General features: G+C 42.4%; 1 protein-coding gene across 1 annotated transcript in view; it reads left to right on the top strand.

The window, feature by feature from the left end:
• Nucleotides 1-374: 374 nt before the first annotated feature.
• LOC106815046 (AP-3 complex subunit delta-1-like) overlaps nucleotides 375-10,406 on the top strand; it is a gene marked incomplete in the record, with an annotated part of 54,195 nt that continues 44,163 nt past the window's right edge. The window contains 8 exon segments of the mRNA XM_014819470.1: nucleotides 375-628; nucleotides 3,167-3,262; nucleotides 4,154-4,234; nucleotides 5,016-5,096; nucleotides 5,677-5,784; nucleotides 6,335-6,464; nucleotides 7,904-8,043; nucleotides 9,267-9,340. Coding sequence (XP_014674956.1) covers nucleotides 524-628; nucleotides 3,167-3,262; nucleotides 4,154-4,234; nucleotides 5,016-5,096; nucleotides 5,677-5,784; nucleotides 6,335-6,464; nucleotides 7,904-8,043; nucleotides 9,267-9,340 — 815 coding nt within the window.

Genomic DNA, 10,406 nt, shown 5'->3' with positions numbered 1-10,406 from the left:
CACACACACACACACACACACACACACACACACACACACACACACACACACACACACACACACACACACAGTTTGCTTTTGCGTTGACAACGTTGTTAAAGAATGAATGACAACCGATTTGAAACGGTGAAATTTTGCTTCATATCCCGTTCAGCCCAGATTAAATCTTTATCTGATTAAAGAAACGCACTCAATTATTGTTTTTCAAAAACACGTATTTGAGCAACGTGCCAGTTTTTCTGCAGCCTGATAAAATCATAGATAATTTGTATATAATCTGTAATCTATATATCTATGATAAACGTAGACCATTAGTTCCCTATTTTTTCTGCTTTGGTGGCAGCACTCTCTGCGGAGGTGGGTCACGTGACAAGATCAACCATCTTGTTTTCGTGGCTATGTGGAGAAATGTTTAGTTGACTGAAAAACAGCTGTTATTTGCTCTATCTCTAATTAAGATAGTTCCTCATGACAATCGGCTGTTAGGTTTCACAGAAAAAGAAGAAGAGGATAAATCTTCAAAATGGCAAATACTAGACTAAAGAAAGTAAAGGACAATTTCGAACGATTGTTCGACAAGAATCTGACGGACATGGTCAGGGGAATACGTAACAACAAGGATAATGAGGTACTACTACTACTACTAGTAGAATTACAGTTTACATCTAAACGCATTTACGTAACGACTTTCGAAAAATTCAAATAAAGCTGTTCACGAAGTTTCACAATAAATTAAATCGTACTGTTGCACTTAGCATGGTAGGCCTATCCTCCATAATCGGCATTCCTGCAAATATCAATAAATCGGCACCCAATATTAAACGTACAGTAGGTAGTAAAAAATAGTATTAAACCTATACATTTACCTAGGCTGCAAATGCAGACGTTATAACTCCGCTTTTTCCTAATCTGAGGGTGCGGATTTATCGTCTGCAGTCACTTTTGTAAAAATTGTTGCAATTTTTGTTGTGGTCATTGGCTAGGTAAAACGAGTAGCACTGAGGGCGTGACGGGGGTGTATCCGACCCAAAATATCAAGTACAGACCTTCTGTTTGTCAATATCGCTTTCTGAAGACTTTATCTCCGTTTCAGAACTTTGTTTTCATGCAATAATTCATTCTAGTAACAGTAACTTCGATATTTTTGGCCATATTCATTTCGATCGGCCAATGAAATTCACTTCCGGTAGTTTCGGGTTCACTCGGAAAGAATTAAGATTAACCTGACCATAGATTGCGCGGACTATATTTGAACATCGGGAATAGCCGAAGTAACCGGAAGTGGTTTTCAGGGTTCTCCAAGAGCACTTATAGCCTGGCGGCCCGCCAGGCTATCGTCGAGCCCCGCCATCCTAAAATGCACTCGCCACTCTAAATATCATAGCCGCCATGCTAAAATTAGCTAAAAAATGCTAAAACTATGACCGTACAGAAGAGAGCCCCCGTGGTCCAGTGGTTAGGCCACGTATACTGTCCACTGAAGGCTGTGAGTTCAAACCCCGGCTGGGGCAGTGAATTTTCTGAAGGTGTAAAAACCTGGCTCTCAACATTGGAGACTGTGAATCTCCCGTGGCTCGGATGACCACGTAAAATGGCGGTCCCGTCTCCAGTATTAGTCAATATAGTAATACTAAGACCAATGGGGACGTAAAAGAACCACTGAGGGCGCAAAAAACTCTGGCTGTGACCACCCTCAGTGCCATTCGGCTAAAAAAAGGCTAACTACCTCGCTGTACCCAAGCTAGGTCACACACACCATGGCTAGCTATAGCCCTGGACGTTTATTCCTTACGGACTGTCCAGTATAGAAGTAGAAGTAGAAGTAGAAGTAAAGGCAGCCCCGCCATGCTATAATGAAAAAGCTTGGAGAACCCTGATTTTTATTGGTTGACAAATGTGAATGAAGACAGACCATTTTGGTATGATGTTTATATTTACCATTAGGTTATCAACTTGATATATGTTCTTATGTTGTGGCCGCTACCAGGACATCATAGCGTGCATGCACGTAGATAAATTATTCAAGTTCAGATTAAAGTAAGTTCCACGCAATAGGATTGTATATATATCGGGCGCATATATTACCTATAAGTGCCACCTCCAAACTGGAGGTGGCTTTCCGTGATTGAGATAGACACAGCCGCAGACCCCATTACTGGGGTCTGCGTCGGCCCGGACTAACATTTACCCAACTCGGCCCCCAATTGAATGTATGCATGTACAGTTTTAGTGTAAAAACATTAAACAATATGTACAATCTTGACTGCCTACATGGTTGACTGTTCAGTTTAGAAACTCCCAGGGGTATATTTTGAACTATCAACATGGGTAGTGCCGTTACACTTACTAAGTTACTTACTGACCTGGTAGACGGTACCGCTAATTTAGTGTTTATGTACACGTGCATCAGCTTTACGAAGTTTTACCTCTATCAAGCTTAAGCCCATAAAGTAAATAAGTGACATTCATTTTTAGCTCACCTTGACATCGTCAAGCTGAGCTATTGCCATGGGTCGTCGTCCGTCGTACATCCGTCCATCTGTCCGTCCGTCCGTCAACATTTGGCTACGGTCAACGATAACTCAGGAACCGTTTGACCCACATGTTTGAAATTGGGTATAGTTGTTACTGCTATGCTCTCATATTAAACGTCCTATTTTGGACCAACTTTAATATTGTGTTAACTGTTATAACGTGTACTATAATGTCAATTCAACCATGTCCACCTCGTAACATTGTAAGTAATAGTCTTCAAAGTCCAAAGAACTATATATATCGAAGATGGAGAGTCAAGTTGATAAAATCGACAGATCAATACGGTGGATCGCAGTAGAAAAAGCCACAAATTTGCAATTTACCAAAAGACGAAGAGAGAGAATTCCAATCCGAAATAACAGAAACAAAGAAGCTTAACTTAAAAGGATCATTAGACGATGGCACATGTCGAAAGCAATGATCACGCTCACATGATCGTTAGCAATGAACAGGCTTCATCAAGCAAGAGGGAATGCCGATCTTCACCTGACCCTGATAAATTTTATGGAAAGTTATGTTTAGCATGGAAAAAGCAGACACCGTTGTTCCTTATATTCATACCTGGTAAGTTTTGCACGTAGATGCTAATCGATGGAATGAATGTTAGACTACAGCTTTGATTTTCTTGCAGGGACGCTTTATTGCTCAGGTTGTGGATGAAATAAAGCTTGAACTGAAGCAGGATAACATTTCTGTGAAGGCAAATGCTGTCACCAAACTCTGCTATGTAAGTTGATGATGTCTGTCGGATTTATAATTCTCTGTATTAAATAGAATAGAAATTATAACTGATTTACTAATTGAATAGCTGATTGTATATTTTCAGAATATATCACATATAAACCTTGTAAAATGACAAAAAAAAACATATCCGTAAGTGGATGTCGCTATAAGCAATGTGGCCCAGGTTTGAGTTCCGCCTCATTTATATCCTTGAGAAAGGCATTCTATGAACAGTTGCTTCCACCAACTCGGCAATAAACGTGGAGTTATTGCAGTGTGCAACAAGTAATCGAGGTTAATTGCACTGGGAAAACACAGAGATGACATATATTATCATGGCAAGTTAACTGCTATATAGAGCCAATGCTACTTTCTGATGCACCTGACTTTTGTGAATAAGTAATTACAGCAGTTTCGTTGCAAGGTAGCTACCAGCTATCCGGGATCCGGTTTCTTTGGCAACGTCGATATATATAGGCCTATAATTGGGTAGACTCACAAATTTGTGTTGATCATATATGCTCTCAAAAATGACATAATTGAAATTATTTTAATCAATGTAAACGGCGTGTAAATGCCGATAGAACGTTGCGAAATTTCATTGCAGTTTTTAAAGTTTTTGTTTCTGTTTGCTATTATTTGCATTTATATCAGGAGTCATCCCCCTCACCATGGAGAGAAGATACACAACCTTCTCAAGCAATCCCCCTCACTATTTACACTGCTTGAATTGGCCCTGCCAAAAGTTCCAAAAATATAACCATCTACTATTTTTTTACATCCACTTACTTTCGTTTAGTGAAAACAACTGAATTACACAAATTGTAATTTCATTCATTTATGACATCGTGTAAATCTTACCGTGCTTCTTGCTAATAGTTCTCTCGTTGTATAGCTGCAGATGCTAGGCTACGACATAAGCTGGGCTGCCTTCAATGTCATCGAAGTTATGAGCTCACCAAAGTTTACGTTCAAGGTAGGTGATGATGTGGGGTCTTCGTAATCTTGGTTAACAGTTAGAAAGGTAGGGTGTAGCTTTTTCGTGCATAGTGTGAATTTCATTTGCTTACAAGAGTCGATTGATACATTGTCATCAGCTGTATGAAATCACATGATCGGTTCTTACTATGACGTGGAGCTAGATTATAACATGTGTTTTGCACATGTTTGCACATTAGATAGATTTAGCTGTAAATAGCCTAGGTTGGGGTAATAGCCAGTTACCATATATAGTTAATATATATAGGTTATGAATGATAGGTTGCGCAGCGTGTAGTAGACAGTGTATAGACATATGGTAGATTAAATACATGCAAGTGGTTTGCACATGTAGTTTTGGCACGTAATAGGACAAACAAAGGAACTAGAGTCTTGAGTGATTGGCTGGGTAGAGTGGAGCTTGTTGGTGATAATATAAGGAGAGAGTAATATAAATAAAGACCCGGAGAGATGGACGTGTGATGGTATAAACTATAATGAGTTAGTGACCGGTTGAATTTGTAAACATATCTTTTAGTGAACACAAATTCTATATTCTTGTTGATTATTTACTCGAAATTATTACATACAAACTCGTCGTTACAAGATTACAAGTTATTTCTTCACAATTCCCACTTGCGAGCATAAAGCACTGCAGTAATACCTCTGATCATTGATCGTGTGGTTCGTGTGCACAATCGCGTAACAACGCGGGTGTTAGTCGAAACGTTACACACGATTGCGAGGCTCATTGGTGAATTGCAATTTGTGTGCTTCAGCGATCGGGATATCTCACAGCGGCGCAGTGCTTCCACGAGGGAACCGATGTGATGATGCTCACGACTAACATGATTAGAAAGGTACCGAGCTCTTGCATCGACAGCGTGAAGGTCCTTGACAAATCGTCTTATTGAAAATCGTATTATGCCTGAGGATCGATACGAGAATTATGCTGTTATCGTGGATGTCGATTTTTTGCAGATGAGGATAATTTGATTTCCTGATTTTAAGTTTTTATACATGGCGTGTGATTGAGTATGGAATTTCACCGTGTTTTTCGCCTGTAGGCCTGACGTGTTTTTACCTGTAGGCCTGACGTGTTTTTACCTGTAGGCCTGACATGTTTTACCCTGTAGGCCTGACATGTTTTACCCTGTAGGCCTGACGTGTTTTCACCTGTAGACCTGACGTGTTTTTTGCCTGTAGGCCTGACGTGTTTTTCGCCTGTAGGATCATACGTGTTTTTACCTGTAGACCTGACGTGTTTTTCGTCTGTAGGACTGGCATGTTTTTTGCCTGTATGCCTGATGTGTTTTCACCTGTAGGCCTGACGTGTTTCCACCTGTAGGCTTGACGTGTTTTTACCTGTAGGCCTGACGTGTTTTTACCTGTAGGCCTGCCGTGTTTTCACCTGTATGCCTGACGTGTTTTTACCTGTAGGATCTGAACAGCTCGAACACGTACGACGCGGCCGTCGCGCTCACGGGCCTGTCCTGCTTCCTGACCTCCGACCTTGCTCGCGACCTTGCCAACGACATCATGACCTTGGTGAGTGGCCTCGACGACCCTGACCGCGGTGACGCGGCGTCCTTGACGCGAGCGCGAGCGGGTAGAGAAGGAGACTTGATGGGTGGAGGGAAGGAGAAGGGGCGAGGGTGGGAAAGACCTGATTGTGCCAGCAACAGTCGGCAGTTGAACGCGGCGATGTAAGAACGGAGAGACACCGTCCGTGTCTCGCGAGCGGGTAGAGAAGGAGAATCTGTGAGAGGAGGGAAGGAGAAGGGGCGAGGGTGGGGAAGACCGGAGGGTGCTGGCAATAGTCGGCAATTGCCGGTGAATGTCCACGGCGACGTGTGAACGGACAGGCACCATGTTATGCAAGCGGTTAGGGAAGGAGGTTCGGTGAGAGGAGGGAAGGGGAAGGCCGCAAGGCGTATGTCTTATTGTTACAGACACTGTCTTATGTGCCATAGGCTTAACTTAGGCACCTACGAGGGATAACTAACTGTTGCTTTCACTGGGGATTTCATAGTTAATGTCGTCATTGTTAAGAGTTTGTGTGGATCGACATTGTGCATTCTGAACTTTCCGTGGACAGATGGCTTCTACGAAGCCCTACATCAGGAAGAAGGCGATCCTCGTGATGTACAAAGTGTTCCTCAAGTATCCCGACGCCCTGCGACCGACCTTCGCTCGACTAAAGGAGAAACTCGAAGACCCGGACCCTGGTGAGTAGCCACCATATTCGCTGCGAGTGTGTGTGTTGGTGTGTGGGTGTGTGCGTGTGGGCATGGGCATGAGCGTGTGTGGGTGTGAGTGTGTGGGTTTGTGTGTGTGTGTGTGCGTGCGAGCGTGGGTGCGTGTGCGTGCGTGAGTGGGTGGGCGTGTGTTTGTGGGTGGGTGGGCGTGAGTGTGTGGGTGCGTGCGTGCGTGCGTGCGTTTTGTGTGTGTGTGCGTGAGTGCGTGCGTGCACATTTGAGTGAATAGTTACTTGTCATGGCATCATCTGTCACAGCTTCATTAATGAACGTGTGACATGTGCGCGTATGTTCTTGTCACAGTATCCTCTCTCACATCTTCATTACTTCATTAACAAAAGTATGAGATGTGCACGTATGTCACGGTGTCATCTCTCAGACCCACACTAGCGAGCGTATCCAGGGTTCGTAGCGGGTGTTCCAAAGTCTTATAAGTACTTATTTGGCCAAAAATAAAATAAGGGCCCTTATTAGTACTTATTTTTGGTGAAATGTACTTAGAAAAGTACTTAATAGTCCTTATTTTTATAAACTGTTCTCAACTTAGAGTAAGAATTGTTATATATATAATACGGAATAATTAAATCTGCTGTGCAATTGTGTATATAAATATTATTAGTGTACTTTAATAGTCAGTGATCTATCAGAAATCGCGTAAAAAAGTTTTATTTTGGCCTCCAGAAATGGTCTTATAAGTCCTTATTTCAACATGTGTCTTACTACTATGAACCCTGGTATCACGTATGCATGTGTGCGCAACAATTGTCTTCATCTCCATCTGCCTCCTTCCAACCATGACTAGCTAATCAATAACCATGTCATGTGTTGCAGGTAACAGTCATCCTTTGAAATAAAGGAAGGTGTCAGAGATTATTTATGACTGTTACCTGTAAACATGTCACCTTCTGGAAAAGACTGAAGAATTTTGGTGGCTTCTTCCGGATTAGTGCACAATCGCGTGCAATAACATGCACACAGTCCAATTTCCTATTTGCCACTGCCAGCAGCTTCTCATGGGTCCACGAAATGTCAACTTCTTTTGAGCTTTTCTAAGTTCTCTCGTCTTAGGCCAAAACAAAATATAGGTGTGGTTACCGTTTCATGCCGGAAAAAAATAGGGTAGGTAGGTAGGGAAAACATTTTATTTTATTGAAACATTTTATCTACGAACTATGTCCGAAGGATGTGCGTTGTGCCTTTTGAAGCAGGAACTGTCCAATTCATTTTTTATTTTATTTTTTTTAAATTTTTATTTTATTTTTTTTTACTTTTTAAAGAAAATTGACAATAAAATGTTTAGGGTCGCTGGGAATAAATAGGGTCGGTCGGGAAACGGTAACCACACCTATATTTTGTTTTGGCCTTATCTTACTTCAGTTTATTATGTGATATATATATCTATGACGCAGGTGTGCAATCCGCTGCGGTGAATGTCGTCTGCGAGCTCGCGCGCCGCAATCCCAAGAACTACCTGTCGCTCGCGCCGATCTTCTTCAAGCTGATGACGAGTTCCACAAACAACTGGATGCTCATCAAGATCATAAAGCTGGTGAGAGGTGGTCGGCAGTAGTGCCGGGGGGGGTGGGGGTAATTTCGCCAAGCTCGTTCCCTTGGCTGCGGTTCCGCTAGATAGTAGATAGGAACAGTGGTAATCCATTCATGCGCGTCACGAATTAGATGATGAGGCATTTGGCTACCTTAAAGTGTGTATTGCGAGTTTTTTGGCTCAGAAAAACTAAATATAGCTGAATTTAGTCTCACCTGACACCGGAAACATCACTGATTAGACCAACTTTAAAAACACTAAGATTTTATGCAGTTATAGCATAGAAAAATGGATTTGACCACATCATACCAGCTCCGAATATTATCGTATGCCGACTATCCAAAATACAAATGGCGCCTTCAAACGAAGTGCATAATTAAAACAAAAGGGCGTGCAATTCTGTGTGGTAAATATTTTTGACTTTTTATGTCAATAATTCAGAGCACTTTCTGTCATTGTCATTACCGTGTTACTATCTGACTGGTAATCCACAACCTTCTCTAATAACAGACTTTACACGGTATTAGTACTACACTGCTGTTACGCTAGTATGAACCTCTGTGTTTACACACTGACCTGATTTCTACGGTGCGACGGTAATCATTACTGCACCGTGATAGATGTCTTGCGGCTACCGCGAGTAAGTCCGTGAGATGGCAACTGTAAACAAAACAAAACGCAAAGTTGTAATTGTGCATGATTTGGTGAATACGGAGGTTCTAAGACATTTTATCGTTACTCTAGACAATTGCTGTTACTCAAGCAATAACGGTAGGTGTCATGAAAGTGGGGAAAACACTGGAAAACTTTCGCAATAATTACTTTAAGAGAGTCATAGTTTATTCACCTATACATGTGCTCAGGTCACACCATATGTGTGCAGCTAGAGTCGAAAGGCCTGAGATGGTAGGATGTCGTTAAACTGAGACTGAAGAGTTAATTCCGTTTGTATTAATTGCCGCGCGAAAGATATCGTTGAAAAATTATTGTTTTATAGAGTGTCACGTTTACGATTCGAGAAGCATTTATGCCTCACCGGTGCGTGATTTGCTCCTGAGATTAAATTTAGCTGTGTGCTCCGTGAAATAGGAGTATGTTTTCTGTTAGACTGGGTACGGACTGAGTTAGACTGGGTTAGACTGGGTTAGACTGAGTGCGGACTGGGGATGAGTAATTCTGCAGATTTTTGGGGAAGGTTTTTTTTATCGTGCTTGCTTCTGTGGCAGTTTGGAGCTCTGACACCGTTGGAGCCGCGCCTAGGCAAGAAGTTGATCGAACCTCTCACAAACCTCATCCACAGGTAACGTCCGACTCTCCGCCGCCACTGCTGCTGCTGTTGTTGCTGCTGCTGCTGCTGTTGCTGCTGCTGCTGCTGTTACGTCTTGGCTTATAAATGCCACTTCATGTTGCATGTTTGAATATTGAATGTCTGTAGCCAGCATATGCGGAATCGCTAATACAGTTGCCCAACACTTAGTTCACTCTCTTCCAAGCACAGTGGCCGCCGATATCTGGTTTAATGTGGTAGGTCATATGACGAAGGAAAGCTCCACTGTAATCAACGTGTACAATTAGATAATCAACTGATACGAAGTTGCTAATGTCCCCCTGAGAAGATTTTTCATCTGCAAATTATACGAAATCACACATAAGTCAATATTTTTTGCCACACTGAAATATTATACCAACTAATTGCAGTGAAATCGCTGCACAGCTATTGTAGTTTTCCGTTCCTTGTTTGGGGCTGGCTTGGATGGTGAGGTTGAAATTTTTGCGGAAAAATTCGTTTCGCGACAGCAGCGAAAACCTTCGTCTGGTCGTCTCATTCATCTTGCTGCTTGACAACTTGTGTGTCTACTGCTAACATGTGACGCGGTTCTTACTTACTGTTCCCCTGCCATGTTCTCCCCTTCGTAGTTATCACAGTGAATACAATCTATGGCCAGCCTAGCTCGAGCATCGGTTGAGCGCTGTGTGTGATATCCGTATATAACAGACTCGGGGGGGGGGGGGGCGAGGGTTATGCGACTCTTTATAATGACAGGGTGCGAAATTAACACGAGTCCGGAGTCAAATACTCCCTGATTTACTGTCGGACTCCCTGATTTGACGTATGCAGGAGTCCGTGTGACTCCTGAAAATCTCTACCATACTACCTAGTTCGTTCCAGAGCACGGCCTCGTGGAAATACCATATTTTTTCAGCTAAGTAATATCCAAAGAAAATTTGACAGACGTGCAACCGCACATGAATCTTAAAATAAGCACATGGCGTTATTGTTTAATATCTTTAATTTATGAACCTCCAGACTGCGGCAACTCCCTCATTTTGCTCTGCAGACTTCCTTTTTGAGGGCAGGGAGTCGC

Source organism: Priapulus caudatus, unplaced genomic scaffold (genome assembly GCF_000485595.1).
Source record: "Priapulus caudatus unplaced genomic scaffold, Priapulus_caudatus-5.0.1 Scaffold1028, whole genome shotgun sequence".
NCBI classification, from domain to species: Eukaryota; Metazoa; Priapulida; class Priapulimorpha; order Priapulimorphida; family Priapulidae; genus Priapulus; species Priapulus caudatus.
The sequence above is the reverse complement of the archived record's forward strand: the minus strand, read 5'-3'. Positions and strand labels throughout refer to the sequence as shown.